The sequence below is a fragment of the Gobio gobio genome (assembly GCF_949357685.1).
Source record: "Gobio gobio genome assembly, chromosome: 15".
Lineage (NCBI taxonomy): Eukaryota > Metazoa > Chordata > Actinopteri > Cypriniformes > Gobionidae > Gobio > Gobio gobio.
Genome location: NC_137108.1, coordinates 23,943,177 through 23,962,179, shown reverse-complemented (window position 1 = coordinate 23,962,179; position 19,003 = coordinate 23,943,177). Strand labels below are relative to the sequence as shown.

The 19,003-nt window shown below is 39.7% G+C and overlaps 1 protein-coding gene across 2 annotated transcripts; it reads right to left on the bottom strand.

Moving 5' to 3' along the window:
- Positions 1-134: 134 nt before the first annotated feature.
- Positions 135-17,738, bottom strand: leng8 (leukocyte receptor cluster (LRC) member 8). Of its 2 annotated transcripts, XM_079836955.1 has the most exons (16): positions 17,460-17,738; positions 16,889-16,984; positions 16,417-16,555; positions 15,171-15,320; positions 10,911-10,985; positions 10,401-10,815; positions 8,455-8,629; positions 8,084-8,254; positions 7,346-7,564; positions 6,090-6,254; positions 5,661-5,955; positions 5,390-5,491; positions 5,240-5,308; positions 5,030-5,159; positions 4,728-4,935; positions 135-4,641 (listed from the first exon to the last, which is right to left on the bottom strand). In XM_079836955.1, exons 2-16 carry the CDS (start codon positions 16,903-16,905, stop codon positions 4,479-4,481), a joined length of 2,493 nt encoding a protein of 830 aa, XP_079693081.1. In that variant the 5' UTR covers positions 16,906-16,984; positions 17,460-17,738; the 3' UTR covers positions 135-4,478. The 2 variants fall into 2 exon arrangements, with proteins under 2 accessions (XP_079693081.1, XP_079693080.1); XM_079836954.1 differs by lacking the exon at positions 16,889-16,984.
- Positions 17,739-19,003: the final 1,265 nt, after the last annotated feature.

Sequence of the window (19,003 nt, the reverse complement as noted above, 5' to 3'; positions counted from 1 at the left end):
TAAAAAAACATTTGTTATAAAACATTTTATTTTAAAGCAATGCAGGGACGTGAACACTACTGTACATGGGAACCGCTGTAACTTACCATATTTAAAAAACAATTCTAATAGTTTCCACTACTGAATCACAATCTGTACATCAGATTCTTTATTGTTCTTTATTTTTCTCACAAGATAAAGTATGTACATTATGTACAGATCAGCATCTACAAACGGCAGTATTTTCTTTCAGGGCAGAGACATTAGGGCTTTGAGAGGTAGAGCTGTAAAAGAAGAAACAGATACAAGCACAGTCCTGTCGAAATACTTACTGCCAAGCACTGACCAAATATAAACCAAAATCGCAACATAGCATTATTGCATGATACAGAGGAAAGAGGAGGGAGACAGGAACATGCGGAAAGAAGAACAGATGGCTGGAAAAAAATTTATATGAGAAGGCAAAAAAATAAATAAATCAATGGCCAAAGTTGAAAATGTAAGAACACTCACAGAGGCAAATCTAAGTACAACAAACAATATGACAATATGAACTAAAAGAGCAAAGATATGATGCAGAGGAAAGTAGTTAAAGGAATTTGATGTTCAAGAAGAGGACAGGCAACAAAGAGGGATGAGACCGTTAGTAATACTGCTGTGAAAAATATTACACCACTACGGCAGCAAGGGCTAAAAACACATTTCATGGAAAAAAAAAAAACTGGCATCAATCGAGATTAACATTGCTTTGGACAAACTTTAAGTGATGTTCATTATGGGCAGCCAATCACTGTTATCATTAGAAACTACAGTGAACTTTAAAGACCTGAGGACATTAACTGTAAGGATTTCTCTAACCTGTTGCTTAGATATCTAAAGTTTACATGAGGGTATAAGACGTCTATATCTGTATGTCCAGGTGTGTCCAGTATACAATTCTACAGCTTCTATTAAACATCAGAAACCTGTTCAGCACACAAACAAAACAGTAGTAAAGAACAGTAATCACAAAAGAAAAAAAAAAAAAAAAAACTAAATCAGTAAACATACACAAAAAACAAAAACAAAGTAGATAGGGGAGGGAAAAAAAAGGAAAAAAAAGCCAGTTAAGAATAGACAAAAAAGCCACACCTGAACATACAGCAGCAATTCTACTGAACACTATATGGAGCCAATCCTGAAATACAATCCATACATCATCTTTAGACTGACAGTGTTTGTCGTTTCATTGAAAATGGCATTAAAAAAAAGAAAAACATTGCAAACTGAAATCACCAAGCTCTCGTTAGAATGACAAATGCATCAGACACCAACAGGCACATTGAAGGATCAATTGGCCGATGTCTGGATGTCTCAATGGCCATTTCCCAGTGTGCCTCTGGATTAGTTTTGCCCTCATCTTTTCATCTCCTGCTTTGCTCCGATTGTGCATGACTGCAAGAAGAGAGAGAATTTGGTAATAGAGGAGTGCAGAGAGGAGAATAAGGGGTGGGAGGGGTTGAAGGTGGAGAAGGAGAGGAGAGCAAAGTCAGTGTGGAAACCAGTAGCTTCAGCAAATTATTCATTTACAAATGGAAAACCAAATACAAGCATCCAAACAGAATGAAGCCCTAAGGTATTCAAAATTAACTGAAAAGAAAAGAAAAACAAACATTAACCAAACTTCAATATATTGCAGTCTTCGGTTCTCATTGGACCTCAAAGTCACATGTTACAATTTAAAGGATCAATATCTTTGGAAGAAAAAACTAAATCTAGACAAACAGCATGTAATGTATTAAAAATTGTGCTTAAACCAAATATTTCTCTTGTTGGGATACTTTGGTATGATTATTACAGGTGCAAACACAAGAAAAGCTGACTGGGGAAAAGAGGAAGACGAACAAAACAGGAAGGAAGGCATCAAGTTAAAAAATGACTTACAGCAAACAGAAATAACTGCTTGGAAATATTAAAGGGATAGTTCACCCAAAAATGAAAATTCTGTCATCAGTTACTCACCCCTCAAACATGTATAAATGTCTTTGTTCTGCTGAACACAAAGGAAGATATTTGGAAGAATACTTGCAACCAAGCAGATCTCGGCTGCCATTAGTGGGGGAAAAAATACTGTGTTAGTCAATGGCAGCCGAGATCTGCTTGGTTACAAACATTCTTCCAAATATCTTCCTTTGTGTTCAGCAGAACAAAGACATTTACACAGGTTTGGAACAACTTGAGGGGGGAGTAAATTAAGTAAATGATCATTTTGGGGTGAACTATCCCTTTAAGTAATGACCCAACAAGAGAAAAATTTGGCATTATATCATCAATTCATGAATCCCTGACTCCTTCACGAGGGTGGATTGTAAGAGTTTTGCTTTCTAACATGTACATTTATTTCATGTCTAGGGAAATGTAATGTGAAAATTTCACTTATTCGCGCTAAACCGCTTATCAGTGAGCACACGCTCACCACCCAAGACGTATTTCAACTTTAAAAACTGCCAGCAAAATTACTGTATAAACCAAAATGACACTTACCATTGTACAAACAAAAATAAACTATAATAAACCAAAGTACTATAAAAGAAAAATAAATGTTCACATTATTTGCATGAGCACGTATGTACATATTTTCACAGACGAGATGTTAGGGATGCTTTCTGCTCATAGTGCACATCTTGCTAAAGCACATATTTCAGACCCAAGCCTTATCCATGCTGGATGAATGTTAATCACATTTAATAAATCTGATTACTTCAACAGCAAAAATGCTAAAAAGCTCCTCACTCATTTGCAATGAAAGTGATGTTTGGGGTGCGACTCCAATGAAACCATTTTAAAGCAGTCCATTAGAGATTAAGGAGCATTAGATGAACTTTGTAAAACTTTGAATTGGTACAACTTCTTTTTACTATAATGCGTTCATGCTTCAATCGGCTAGATTAGGACCATGATGCCATATGAATCTCTGGGATTTACTACTGCACCATAGTAATATCCATGTGAAACGAGCAGATCTATTAGATTTTTTTTGGTATCAATCTTGCAGATAAGGGGTGCAACAGGGTTCAGTATTAGGCCCGTTTCAAAATGAGATATGACAAATTCACAACCTGCCAGCAGGGTTAAAAGACATGAAGCCAAGCATGTCGTTCAACAGCGGAAAAACCTCAACCCAAGCTGAGCGAAGATCCACCGCGCTTTTTCGAAACATCAAGTCCTTCTTACCAGCCATTACCAGTAGATGTGGCCGAAGCACAAGGAGCCATACAAACCCATGCGTTTCCAAACCCAGCAGGACAGTGGATGCCATTGAGTGAGGTGGCTAGTGGAGAGGGGACAGGATCTTGCTGTGAGGGAAAGCTGATCATGCTTTTCCTTCGGAATGAATGAACTTGGTGAGGCTGACTGCATGTTGGGCGTAGGGACCTTCTATGCTGGGTGGTGCTTGAGGGGACTTGGCTCTTCAGTGGCTTGAGGTGAAACTTAGTGGTGAATGATTGCCTTAGGTGGACCTGGATGACTTTAAATCTTTCACTTCCACCCCAGCTGTGATCTGAATAGGGCCAACCGTTTTAGAGTCACTGAGTTGTGCTTCCTGGGTGTCGAGGAACGATTAGGGTGGTATCTACGACTTCTTGAGTGTCGAACGCCATGTGTGGGAGAGGAGACTGTGTGGGTTGGGGGGGTGGAGCTGGTGACAGTGCGAAAATACGGACTAATCTGCATTTCTGAAGGTGATCTTGTCATAACTCAGTCCAAATATTATTGGCTATCAGCATTAGGATCCTAGAGATGAAGTGAGGAAGGAGATCTAACGTAGCACCTCCATCACTGACTTACTGAAGACATCTCCGGCAAAGGGAAAGATAGGGCATACAAACCATCCTCTTCTTGCTTGAAGGATTGCACTGAGCTCACTTGGCTTTAAAGTCCATTAAAGATGACAAATCTTGGCATAGGATCCTTTGCCTTCACACAGACTTGAGCTGGTACGCTTTTGGTGGAAACTGGCCCGCATTATATTCAGCATTAACTGTGATGTTTTCAGGTCTTGAGCTTTGTGGCTGTTTGCTTGAGGGGAGAGAAACATGAGAACACACAACACTGTTAGCTTGAAAATGCTTTTTGAGCTTTGTGACGTGGGACCTGACATGATCTGCTGACCTGCCCCCATGAGATCTTTGCCCTGTGTTTCTTGTTTCTATTGGTGTAAGGGATAATCGTCAAGTATTTGGTTGCCTGATACTTCACTAAATGGGCTGTGTGAATAGGCTATACTGGGTCTTGAAATGGCACCTAAGTCCCTGTATATCGGTGTCAACTGTCCATCTGTCAGAATGTCCATCACTCTACAAGAGTTATAAAATATCTGAGATATCTCTCGTATATATAATCAGCTCTAGACTCTGAATGTGTGTCTATTATGCAGATATCTGGTCCCTTATCTACAGTCTGTCTTTATAAGCTCTATAAGTGTAAATCAGTGGTCACCCCCAACCCTTTCCCCCATACTACGAGGTTGTAAGACAGACTGAACTGACTTTACAGTCTATTTTGCTTGGGTCAGAGGGGGTGAATGCAACCCCAAGCCCTGTTAGAAATGCTAAACATGAGTCTAAATCTGGGAAGGCCAAGCTGGACTGCACATACTCCACCGGCACAGAGGGCCTGAACCTGTAGCAGAGAAGGGAAAATAAAAGGGAAAACTTTAGACTTCAAATCATCAATAGCACAGTTATCTCCCTTGCATCTGTACTCACGTTTTAAGAATGGCCCTCAGCGCTAGACTTCTTTCACGCTCTGCAAACTTGTCAATAAGATAAGCAGCCATACGCGGAGCTTTCTGATAGAGTTTGAAGAACCGGTGGAAGTTTCCAAGAGCCCAGGCAGTACGGAGCTCAAGAGCATGAGCTACACATGGATCAGCACGGAGCTCAGGGGTCAGGTACACAAGCTCAGTGGTCAGGTCTAAGATAAATGTAGAAAGGGCAATACAAATTGGAGTGCAAAATAGTGCAAGTAAAACCACAAATATGGATTAAACAGAGAAGGCAATTTATACCTCCAGAATTTTTAGTAAAGATGTAGTAGATAAGTCTGTAGGAAGTGAATTCTCCAACGTTGTCCGATGGGCAGTCTTTATACAGAGCCTTCAGCTGGGTCTGGCACTGGTTGAACTCCTCATGGTCACCCTGATAACAGTTGAAATGAGTGTTTAGTCCAAAAAGGAATAAAAGTGCCTTTTATTCAGAGCTGATTTAACACCACATACCTTTTCCAGAGCAATGCGAGCATGAGTCTCATATACCTCCACGGTGAAGTCTGTACGCACACCTTGAACCTGAACGACAAGATTTCAAGATAAGACACTACATGAGTAAATGGTAAGGCATGCAAGTGGTACTTGTAAGGTGTTACTCACAGTGAGATCCTGTCGTATTGACTTCATTTGTTCACATGCGTACAAGTAATCCTGATTGGTTTTCCAATGAGCTTTCACCGCAATCAGGGACTTTCGCAACACCTGAAACAAGAAAAGATTCAATAAAAACCAATGAAACTGCTTAATTTACCAACTACAGACCACTTTTGAGTACAACCCATGAATAACAAATACAGAATCCAGTGTAACCACAGATCTATAACCATTAAACCGACCCCTAAAGAAAAGCAACACTTTGAGAAACACTCACAGGTACAGGTCTGACGGTTGCAGGGTCGGGAGCACAGGTGAGGCGCAGGTAGTTTTTTGTGATGTCCTGACAGGTGCCGACAATGGGGCATTCATCCCAACTCAGCCCCTCCTGGGTGCCATTGGGGAGGTCAAAAACGTTGATGTTTAACACCAGGGGCTCAGTGCGTAATTTAGTGTGGAAGCGTGCTGCACGGCTCTGCTTCTTTGCTTCACGATTCGGGTCGTGAAAGTCAAGGCCTGCGTTTCCACCTTTCCGCTTTTTACCAATACCGCTCGTTAGGTCTTCCATATTCCTGATAAAAGTCAGAGAAGGTAATGAGTAGTAGTTTGAGTAGCAATGTTTTAATGTGGCTACTTTTTCATACTAATCAAAGAACATTTCCTAAAAGTTGTTAATGGTATTTCATTTTGGTGTACAATGTCTCACCTCCGCCCTCTGTTTGCTTTGCCTCTTCCTCTGCCCCTCTCTCCCCCAGCTCCTCTACCTCGCTCCCTTTCTGCACCACGGCCTCTGCCGCCCTTTTGTTGCCGCCGTGACAACTGAAGGCGAGGATCACTTGACATGCTGCTATCTGATTGGGAGCCTGAATCACTGCAGAAGGAAGAGAGTCAACATTCAAATTCTGCTCATCTCCAATTTCGATCATACTTCAAGTGATGATTTAATGTAGGGCTGTCACTAATGATTATTTTGGTAATCGATCGATTATTCTGACGATTAATCAAGTAATCAGGTCTATTTTTTTTACCACAAAAATTATACAAGTAAACAATAGCCTTTAAAATTACTTAAACTACATATATAATAATGTGGCAATAATAAACGGTTCAAATAATGTATCAAAAGCAAGTAATCATGATTTATTTAACACTGTTAAAGCACAATGTAATGCATAATATAAACAAACTACTAAACTACATTATGTATCAAATGCCTGCAGAGGGTGCCAACGGCCTGGCGACTGTTGTTGTTACTTTACAGCATGATCAAATCTTTGTTTAATATTGGCTAAACAACATTTAATTCAAAATGACTACTAGATATTTTATCTTTGGCCAATAAGTGATTTACGTAAAAAATCTGGTGATATAGCACACGTTGCGTTCCCAGAACGTGTTAAGCAACCCAAATTCACAGCATATGCAGAGATGGAGTTTGTTAACCGAGCTGCTGTGACACGCTCCGCTCATGTAATAACAGTGCAACAGGTCGCTATGAAACACAAAAGCACACAAGACTTTATGCGCATGGTTACTGAAAACCAAACAAACAGCACATGCAGAGCCTGAGTTTGTGTGGAGGCGCATTTACTGTGAACAGAGCCGCTGGAAGAAAAACGTAACCTGCACGCATGTAAATAAAGTGTTGCACTTTACTCTGAAACACGCAGTGAATATACTTATTTAATTGAATAAATTGAATGAAATTGACATTTTGATTTCAAAACAGCACTATACTATATTATGATTTTTAAATGGTTTAAAATGTATCATGCAGCCTTATCAAAAATATTTTAATAATGCGGTTCATGAATTCTCAACCTTTTGATGCGCTACTTCCGGAATTTTGCTGGTTAATTGTCACGGGTAATCTGCAACCGAGAACTCAAATCGAGGCATCATGACAGCCCTAAATTAACGTGTTTGTATTAGATCAAGTAACTTGGCAACCCTGAGAATTACCTGCGGTGATGTCTACTCCTGTCCCTGTGTCGGCTGTGAGGGGATGGGGATCGTGACGAGGAGTGGGATGAGCTGGAGGAGGGGCTTCTTTGAGAGAAGACGTTTCTGTAGTTACCCAGCCTGGCCCCCGCCCTGCCACGTGTGGCTCCACCTCTCCCAATAGCATTTTCCTGAGAGCGTTGAGGAACCATCTCCCAGCGAGACTGCTTTTGCTTCAGGCTAAAAGAAAGCAGTTATGCATTTTTTTTTAAAAATTGTATACACCATGTACGCATCATGGCTATATATATGGTGAGAGCAAAGTGAATATCAAAAGTCATACAATTAACAAAAAAAACTACACAAGACAAGACTCACGTAATACAAGAAAAAAATGTCTAAAATACATTGAGAATTTGAATACATCAATAATACAATATATCCATGAAAAAATGCTGTCTATTCAGATTAAAAATAGTCCAGTTCAGTAAAATGTTTAACAGTCACTGGAGTTTGACAAGAAAGGCATGATTTTGGGTCTTCACCTTTCAATAAAAAACAAAGTATAAATCTTGGATGACCAAAACGGCACCTAGTAAAAACAACTTGTTCATACCTAAATTTGAAATCTTACATTTATATTTAATGCCAAATACCAATAGTTAAATAGCTGGAAATGACTCTGAACAAGCCACTAATAGAACGAGGAATGCTGAACTGAACAAAAAGTACAAATTACAGAATAGATATGCAACTCACTCTGGTAGGGGTTCTCTGGTCCAGTCGATGGTATAAGCAGAGCCATCCTGTAGTCTGGACTGCAGAAGGTCTTTCAGTACTTTTTCTGTACGATCCTTATCCTCTTCAGATTCACAGGCTGTGAAGCAACGCTGTACATACTCTTTCATGGCCTGTGGCCAGTCCTGAGGCCTTTGAGAAAGAAGAAAATGGTTTTCATTGATTTCTTACATTAAAGTAATATCACTGAGCTAATATGTGTGATATAATGCATTAAAATGAGCACAGCTCTAATGATCTGTTCAATCTAGAGAGATGTAGTCAGTTACTACCGAGACACAAGCATGTTTCAACCAGCCTCTTAAATGTTAAATCTTAGCCAGTACGCTTACCGAGTTTGGGAACTTCCAGCTGAAGTTGTAGATGTTGCAACAGACCCAGGTGATGGGTTTGTCGCATTGGGGGATGCCAATCCAGCGGCCTGCTCAGCTGAAGGGAAGTTTTGACTGGCCATGACGTACGGGCGCTTTTGTATGTTAAATTTGACAGAACCTGCTCCAGGAGCCTCTGTTGAGGAAGAAAGAAAACATTAGGAGGATATACTTAAAGGGTTAGTTTACCCAAAAATGAAAATTATCCCACAATTTACTCACCCTCAAGCCAGCCATCCAAGGTGTATATGACTTTCTTCTTTCAGACAAACACAATCAGAGTTATATAAAAAAAATATCCTGGCGCTTCCAAGCTTTATAACGGGAGTGAAATGTACCTTAGATTTTGAAGCCCAAAAAAGCTCATCCGTCCATCAAAAAAGTAATCCATAGGCTACAGGGTGTAACGCGAGTCGAGTTCTGCGGAAGAGTGACCTTTGACCGGACACATGATGTAGGAGTAGACACCTCTCGTGGTTCAAACAACTTGGGCTGGACAAGAAACTCAAGGTCCTCCGACAATTCTCATTTTAGACTTCCAAATTTGTTTCCGGTGTTGTGTTTTGCTCTATCCTCTGTGCTTCCGCATTCTTCAATACGTCATGCGTCGGGTCATAGGTCACTCTTCCACTGGAACTAGACTCGCATACGGCCGTTAATGGAAGTCAGTGATTATAGTTTTTAAAGTTATAAATATTAGGGCTGGGTATTGACACAAATTTCACAACTCGATTCAAAAGCTTGCAATTCGATTAGATTTTTTTTTTATATATATCCGGTACAATACATGGCGCATTCATGGCAAACAAATCTCATGCTGTAAACTATGGGAGTCAGTTGGTACTACATTAGCCTACTATAATATTGAAGGTAAAAATTAACAAACAATAAAATTACACTCAATTTAGTTTTTTTTTGTTTTTTAAATGAAGTTATAAAATTATAATAATCATAATCATATTTCTACACCAATTCGTTTTTGAAATATAAACATTTAAATGGTGGCTGTCATAAAAACTTGCCAGATTTATTCAAACATGCATTAAAGTTAATTTTTCAAGCTGACTAACGAGTTTTTGGACACTGGATATGGTTTTTTTGTGGTAAATGTGATGTTACATTACATTGTTTACAAGCCGTTTTATTGACATAAATATGTCAATTGACATGAAGCTGGTAAGTTGTACTCTCTTTTAACACACTTGCAGGTGTTCATTCGTGTTTATTTCGGGCTGTAACTGGTATTAAAGCGGAAGAAAAGATCATTATTCAGTTGTTATTCAGTTTTGCCGTTTCTCTTGAGTTGAGCTGCATGCCACAGCGCCAAAACGGCATTTATGTTTTTGAATTTCGTAATAAAATTGACATAATTTGAAATGCAATACTTTTTTTTTATTTTTATCAATAGTAGCAAAGCACAATTATTGCAATTTATTGGATGGGAGGCGCACTACAATGTTCTATTCATTCATCAACTGAAAACGGGATGATAATCGATTCTTGGGATTTAAGAATTGTTATTGGTTCGTAAAAATGATAATCGATTAAAATCGTTTAGGGCTTTTTACCCAGCCCTAATAAATATGGATATTTTTCTTACAAAAACGCATGGCTTCGCTTAAGAAGGCCTTTATTAACACCCTGGAGCCATATGGATTACTTTTATGAAGGATGGATGCTCTTTTTTTGGGCTTCAAATTCTATGGTACCATTCACTCCCATTATAAAGCTTAGAAGAGCCAGGATATTTTTGTAATATAACTCTGATTATGTTTGGTTGAAAAAAGAAAGTCATATAAACCTAGGATGGCTTAAGGACGATTAAATTATGGGATAATTTTCATTTTTGGGTGAACTAACCCTTTAAAAATGACATGTTCAGCACACAACCACAGAGAGACACATACGTTTCATGCGCTGCCACAGCTGCTGTCCAACTTTGTTCATATTGCTAGTGTTAGGTTTCTTAGAATCCATGCCTGCGCCTCCATAAGGGCCTTGTCCAGGAGCCTGCTGCTGAGGGGGCTGATATGATGGCGTTTGGTAACCCTGGTACCCTGGACGAATCTGCCCAGGATTGTAGCCCCGCATCATGGGGTTGGAATCCGTAGGGCTGTATGGCATGGTACCATTAGGACTGTAGGGGGTCTGGGATGGTGAAGGAGGGTACTGGGCATTGGGTGGAGGTATGGGGGGTGGAGGAGGGGGTGGGGGCTGGTCAGTGGACGTAGGACTCTGAGGGGGAGGTTGAGGGGTTGCAGGGGGAGGGGGCTGGGAGGAATAGCTGGAGGTCTGATCTTCCGCCATAGGCATGGCAGGGGTCTGAGAGAGATAAAATTAATTAATTACTTAACTTACACAACTAGGTGACATACATTTAGCCAGTAGAAGCTCACAATGATATTTAAAATCGATACCTGTCCAGTGGGCGTTGTGGGTGTCTGGTAGCCCCCTGGAACACCATACTGTCCCGGAGGATATGATCCTCCATACTGGAAAGGTGGAAAAATATTAATATTGGAAGCTGCCCAAAAAAATCATTTGAATAAAAAGTATATGGATAAAAAAAATATTAAAAACTATATTAGTATCTTAATAAGGCTAAAATAACACTGCTGAGTGGTACCTTTTGACTGAACAGATTTAAAACTCTAGAAAATAAAACTCTTAAAAAACAGACATGACTTATCAATAATCAATTGTTGTTGATTGTTATTATTGATTATAATCGATTAGTTGTTGCAGCCCTAATGTTGGTCAATTTTCTGTACTACGATACTGTTGAAGGGTCGAATTCCAGAATCCACTGCCACTTCTATACACATTATATCCTTTAGAGTGATTTGTAATGAGCAAATCATTAATCAAGGTATTAATCAATATTTATTGTTCTACATATTAAATGATTTGAATGACTTCTTCCGGCTTATGGGATTTATGTAGTCTGAAATGTGGATTTACTGGAATGTGGTCTCAATATTTTTGAGAAATGCACCCAACACGTTAATTCATTTTTTAACTGACCAATACAGCCGCGGACACTGGGGTCACCATAGCCTGTTGCCTACGTGACAACTTCTTAGTTAAAGCACTTACTTTACTTTTCATCTTCAATCTCTAGAGAATAATGACGAATATTGTCTGTACCTCTAACTGAGAGAAAGAACATGCTATCAGTATGTTTTGGGAAAGTTTCCTGTTTAGAGCAAGAGCTCAACCAACTCTAACCTTGAAGAAACTGTGTATCTGTGTATGTGCGCTAGTATTCTTGGTTACAGATCAGTATTGATGAGGTGAACAACTGGCACTGGGGAGATGGAATGACTTGTTTTTCTTGACAAGCTGGCGCCTAGAAATGCAGTTCTGTGACCTCGGAGGGTCACTGTGCCTAAAACCAGGGTCTGAATGTCTACTGTATAGTTGATGAAGATATGCTTCTGTCTATCAGTCCATGTTTGGAAAAGGTTATCTATTTCTTAGCCAATCAGAATCCTTCAACCTTAAAGGGTAACTTCAGTGATTTAGCATTAAAGTTTGTATTTAAACTGGGTCATTTATGCAGAAGAAATGTGAAATTATTTTTGAATTTGGTGCCTTCTAGACTGAGAAAAGACAGAAAATGTATTTGTCTCATATGGATGAAAGACAACAACTCCCAGAATGCACTTGCTTCGCTTCACTACGAGGCCACTCCTTACACCGTCATTTTGATCTTCATACTAATACAATCATTTCGTTCAGTTAGAGAATAAACACTACAATTAAAAACTGAACGTGTCTTTTCAATAAAGTGTGAGTGAGCCGAACGAGAGTCACGTCACAGATGCAGCAGTGTCAGATTTCATTCCTCACGCAGAGCGGAGGTAAGCGCCAGTCTGGCACGTTTTCAGATCGCATATGGAAGCTAAACTATACCAGGAAAAGTTGAAACACTTAACTCTGCACCGCGCTCCGTTATTATGATTGTGCGTGCGGCCGTCTGTGTCTTAAAGGGTAACTAAACCCTAAACCAACTTTTTTTAGTTAATGATCTGTAATACTGGGGCTTTATTAATGCTGTTCATTGATTCGAGTAAATGTTTTGACATTTGAGTATAAAGTGTTTTAATTCTATAAAATATGGTGTAAAACCGCCAAAGTGCTGCCCTCTTAAGGTTGAACGGTGGCTACTGCAGTTGAATTTTCCTATTGGACGTTGTGGTACATCGTGACGTATGATGGTACCTCCAACGGCTCACTACCCGCGCCCCTGGCACGAGCTCAACACGCCCTCAGAAATGTTTTCCCCAATCACATGATGAGAACGGCTTCACTCCAGTATGAACTGTCATGTTACATGAAGTAAACATTATGAATGAAACTCACTTGACACTAGGGATGGGTCGCGATTTTCGAATATTCGATTAGTTATTTAATTATAGAATATCGAATAGTATGTGCGATTATCGTCCAAAAAAAATCCCCATGTTGTCGGTGCTGATGTGGTGCTGACGCGTTCATGTAACCAGAGGCGCTGCCAATAACGCACCTAAAAGCTGCCAGTCCGCTCTCAGGGTGTTTTATACTGGACACGTTTGCTGCGGTCCGAGTCTGATTCTTCCCTCCGCCTCCGCAGTGTTGGTCTGGTTTCACACTCAACTTGAACCCTGGTGCGTTTGCATTCATCTTACGTCATCACAGACGTGCACGGGCGTGATAGAAAACAGAACGCGGGTCAATATGGGCTTTTTTCAATTAATTTGGTGCTATTATGTGTAGCTGAGTAAACGACACTTGGGTTTACCGTATGTGTCGCTTGAAGGCGGCTTTGCTGCTTGCAAACAGACTCTTTTGAGGAGACGGTGAATTGCCATTAATTTGCTGCCCTGATTGCACTCTATGGCGAATACACTGCAGGCTCGCTCTCGCGATCACATCTCAGCTAAATCATCAACACTATCATCTCTTACGTGTATGTTATTGAACTAATGACATTGTAATCGGCTAAAACGCATGCGCTGGTTACTACCCGAGTGTTTGCACATTCACGTGAATCACGGCTCAGCTCCGAGAGCAACCGAACTCCGGTTGTGTGTTCTCGGGTTCGGTACCTCAGTGCACACCAAGCTCTGTAGGTAAGCTTTCACATTAGCAATTTTTAATGCTAACCGTGCCCCATTCCGAACTAAAATGCCAGAGTTAAAACGCCCTGAGACAACAGAAGAATAACATATCGTCTCACACGCACGCTGTAGACTTGTGGCATTTATCAGGTAACTTGGGGCGATGTCACATTACAGTCATATGTTTCAGCATGTTACAATAAATATATGGCTTGAGTTGATATAGCCTATTCCCTAATGAATTAAACAGTTTGTTATCCTACAGATTGAGAGCGTGAATGGTCTCTCTCCCTCTCTCTCTGTTTATACGCGTGTAGCCTTTACATGCGTGCATGCGGGGGAGGAGTTGCGATTTTCGAATAAAAATCGAATAATTCCCAGCGATCGTCGAATATAATTTTTGCTTGAAATGCCCATCCCTACTTGACACTTGCTTTAACATTGTATTGAAGAAAATACGGTTAAATAATGCAGTTGTCAGTACACGTCAGGCTTTTCTTGCGATATTATTGCTGCCCGTCATGTGTACAGATAATTTTCATACATGAGACGCGCTTTCAAACCCTGACACGTAAGTGGTTGCCGCGGACGCAGATAGATTAGGTCAGTTCTCTTGCGCGGCTGCTTCACTAGCATCGTCGGCATCGGGAGTTAACACAGTTTGAGCTGCGGCTCGCATTGATAAGGCTCCGGGTTTGTGTCTGTTACAGACAATCCACCCTCCTCCACTTCAGGTGAAGGTAGGAGAAATGACCGCTCTGTTGCAAAGCTGGCGTCACTCCAGTCATTCTCCATCTTTGCGACTCGCGAGTCTGACAGCTGTCAATCAATCCGTCACTGCGGGTCTCAGGTGCACGCCCTCCGCTCAGCCCCGCCCTTGGTTCGTCCCCTCTGTGTCCGCCGAGCTCTGCCCACTTTTCCAGCATTTTTTGAAAATTGCCAGTAGGTGGAGTTAAGCTCTGAGCAGGGGTTTAGTTACCCTTTAACATACATTCTGTGCGTGAGATCTCTCCCCTCTGAGCGGGTTGATAACATGCGGAACAGCTCCATCTAGTGGCTGTAGTTTTAGCCACTGGCCAAAAAAATCATTTTTCAGGAATTTTTCCAGAAATAAAATGTATAATTCTCTCGTCTCAGGGGGATATGAGGGGGGAAAGTACCATAATTTGAATATACTACCGGGTTTCTACTGATACAAAGCCTAATGCTAAACCACTGAATTTACCCTTTAAGTAATTACAAAGATGAGTGACTTGTGTAAGGTATAATTGCTGTAGAAATGAGAATGTACGGCATGAGCGACCTAAAAACTCCTTGCTGAGTACTGAAACGGACTTCTGCTGATGAAACTGCAAACTATTCTTCACTAAAATTCTCTTCAATTAACCCCCGACTCAGGATCTTAATTTATCAAATATGGTCCTTGAGTCTTTAACTGTAAAATTCCCTACATTGTAGAAAAATGTATTTTAGTATCCAAGCAACAGACAATATGTTTTAAGAAATCTAAAATAGAGTTCTTGGCGCAAGCACAAATAGACTGCTGTAAGAATATGGAGGAGTGGATTTATTTACCGGAGGCATGGGGTAGTAGTAGTTATAGGGATATGTGTAACCAGCATACTGTTGCTGGTTCTGTTGATACCATTGCTGGTAGTACTGCTGCTGCTGCTGTTGCTGCTGCATTGTAGAAGAGTCTGTAACTGTCGCTGGATACTGTCCAGCCTAACAAATAATACAGAACAGAACAGAATCAACCATTTAACCACACAACACAAAATGGGCATACACACACAGATATACATGTTTAACCCATTAAAAATATTTAAAGCAATTAACACAGCGTCCGTTTTTATATCCATTTTTGCCCAGGGTTACATTATATGATCACGCTCTTATTCATGTAAATGCTTTTAAAAAATCTAAGTGTGATAAGACACAAGAGAAGGTTATGTCTATGTCCTGTCTGTGTGGGTGCGTCTCAATCGGCTCTCTAGTTCAGTAGTCAGGGCACTGATCAGCGAGTCGTCCACATTCATGTACACGATATACTGATTCACCACCTAGGGAGCTAATCGAAGGACACCCTGACACACACACGCACAAGTCTCGTGCACACATTGAGTTCTCTTTCGCTCGTGAACAAAAAACAACAAAACAGTTTTGTCAAGTATTCTCATTAGGAGTCTTAAATTAGTTAAATAAGGTCTTAAATGAACTTGTGAGAAAATGAGATGCACGTGACAGCGCATCAGATCCGCAGCGGCCAATCTTAAAGTGACAGCAGCACTGATGATGTCTGTCATTAATGTTCATCAAAGAACAACGGGAACAGAAAAAAATGGTAGCTTTAATGATGATTAATCTATATTTAATGTATTATTTATGCAGTTAAGAAAGGTGTTTGATAACTATTACATTTCTGTATATGTCTAACAGGGAAGGCCATGGGTAAATATAACATTTATTATAATGTGTTTATGTAAAGATTGTTTTAAGTTCAATTAAATTAAAAGATGTTATTTTTTAAAGCCTAATAAATGTTGAAATTGGTAGCTTTCAGTTATACTGTAATGTAACGTCATTGATGTTTCATAGAGACATTAGTATCAGTGATACTGGCCTTCATTCATAAAAAGATGCCATTACAACAAATATGCTGTCTTTAAATTGTTTCTCCATTAATTTGGAGAGTAACTGAAATTATTACAGTATCAATATTAAAAACTCAAAAAAAGAATGAATTGCGCAATTAATCATGATTAATTACAGAAAAAATGTGATTCGTGATATATAGATAATATAAATATATAAAACTAACCTGTTGGGTGGTGCGATTGGTTGGTGAAGTCTTGGTTGAATTCTGACTTTTACTGATGGACGCTAGAGCCTGTCTGGCTTTTTCCCATTCTGGGTTCTCATGGACTTGGCCCTCTCCACCTGAATTACTACCATACGGCCTGTGAATGACAACAATGTTTGACTTAAGGTTATACCATATCTAGAAGGTTCCAGTACATGTTTATGCATCTACACAAGACCCTGACCCGTGCAAAACAGTTCACATACAAATAAAAATACACATTTATAATATCTGTACACTTCCAAATCTGCAATTGAGTCATGCACATTTTGTTAAGTTATTAACCATACTGACGTTAAACCTATCTTGCATTATTAATGGCCCAAACGTGTGTTGTAAATGCAATAGCGGTAAGACAACAATCTAGACTAGCCAGTTCAGAGTAGCGCCATGACAGGTATGAAAGCGAGGCTGTGAAGGACAGACTTACCGTGTTTTCAATGGCATCCGCTGTAAAAAGCTGTATAAATCTCCTAGATCACTTAAACCTTTCCACAGCTCCTACTGTCAGGAGTTTTTTTGTCAACTGAAATTACGTGGAAAGATATTTTTGCAGCGTTTTGTCAACAGAACAATCCAAAAACACAGATTAAATAACAGTACAACAACCCACCGAAGAGATGCATGTCTAACCCTCACAGCCTCGCTTTAATTCCCGTTAAAAATAAAGATGGCGCTGATGTGAATAAGGTCTATACACAGGCCCAACGTTCATTAGACGAGTCCAATTCTATTGTGGACAAATTTTTCAAATGCCATTTAAACTAAAATTTGAACGACGTTTTCAACCAATAACTAAATCGTAAGTGACTGTGAGACTATATAATTCGTTTACGTTACATACTTGCAAAAAGCGAAGCGGATAAGCTACGCATATTTACACCCTCATATATGTTTGCTAATGCCTTCCATTTGATAAAAGCAGCCGTTCAAAAGTCGAAATTATGTGGCAATCGACATGTATTATGATTATAAGGATTTGTAAAGTGTAGAAATCTTACCAACTCGGTGTAGGGGCTTGCTGCGCCGCGTTCGCCGCCATTTTACCAGAGCTAACGAATTAGCTACTGCTACCTCGTCCGACAATTCTACGCAAATATGAGAAAAGTAACAGTTCTAACGTTTGATATTGTATGCCTTGTAGAAGACCGCGTACACCACCTGCTTAACAGTGATTTTTACCGAATACCTTAAATAAACCAAGTTCCAGTTGACATTAGGATTATACGGGAGCCCATATCAACTACCTCGCCGAACTCAATGCAATGTTTGACTGTGTCAACACCTCTAACAAAATGGCTGGAGATGATGATGGTGACACCGGAAATTCTGCCACCTTCTCTCATTGGACGACAGAATGTTCTGCACATGAACAGCCTGAACCATGACACAGATAATGCCAAAAAATTCAAGTATAGATGCAGAATAAATTGATGATATTATTGAGACTCAATTCGGATCAGCTCAAAAGACCCCCCCCCCCCCCCCAAAAAAAAGGTTCACAATTTACACAATATACACAGCATATATTGCAATACATAATAACAATAATCAACATTACAGACAATATACAAAACAAGCTAATTGACATCAACAAGTATTGTGGAACTTCCTTCAAAATCTGATACTAATTTGAGGATCCCTGTAGAACAGTGGTTCTCAAAGAGGGGGCTGGGCCCACTAGGGGGCCTGAAGAAAACTTCCAAGGGGACCTCAAGATGTCTTGAAACAAACATAAATAAAACAAACATTAAATAAGCTAAAACAACTATAAAAACAAGATATTTCTTAGTCTTTTAAAACAAATATAACAAATATACATCTTTCTAGTTATACCAATCTCTAAAATATTTTAGTGGGTAGAAATTGTGAGTGGGGGTGGAGCCTTTAAATATTGTTGTGGACAATCAAGGGGCATTCAAGTCAAAAAGGTTTAGATCCACTGCTGTAGAACAATGCATTGCTCCTTCATGTATCACCCTGGACGTTATTTATGTGCATCCCTTTCTGGGTCAGTCTGTAGTGCCATTGCATAATAAAGCCTGGCAAATTCTCATCAATGACAACCATTAGTCAGATACAAGATTTTTGTATACAACTGCATATTGTATGTGTAAATTGTATAGTTGTGTTCTAGCCTACTTTTGTCACTTTGTTTTCACCAGTTTTGATGGTTCTAATTAATTGAATTAAAACTCTAAGGCTTAACTTTATTTATTTATTGTTTATTAAAGGGTTAGTTCACCCAAAAATGAAAATTCTGTCATTAATTACTTACCCTCATGTCGCTCGACACCCGTAAGACCTCCGTTCATCTTCAGAACACAAATTAAGATATTTTAGTTGAAATCTGATGGCTCTGAAAGGCCTCCATTGGCACAATGCACGGTTCACTCTCAAGACCCTTAAAAGGTACTAAAGACGTCGTTACAAAGTCCATCTCACTACAGTGGTTCTACAATAACTTTATGGAGTGACGAGAATAGTTTTTGTGCGCAAAAAAACCCTAAATAACGACTTATATAGTGATGACGATTTCAAAACA

Bases quoted from the DNA above. Each gene is read 5' to 3' on its own strand.
- leng8 (XM_079836954.1), bottom strand. From the start codon at position 17,500: ATGGCGGCGAACGCGGCGCAGCAAGCCCCTACACCGAGTTG. The intron at 8,255-8,454 runs GTAAGCGTACTG...TCTTTCTCAAAG, and splicing joins GCTGGAAGTTCCCAAACTCG to GCCTCAGGACTGGCCACAGG. The intron at 5,956-6,089 runs GTGAGACATTGT...GACTTTTATCAG, and splicing joins AAAGCAAACAGAGGGCGGAG to GAATATGGAAGACCTAACGA.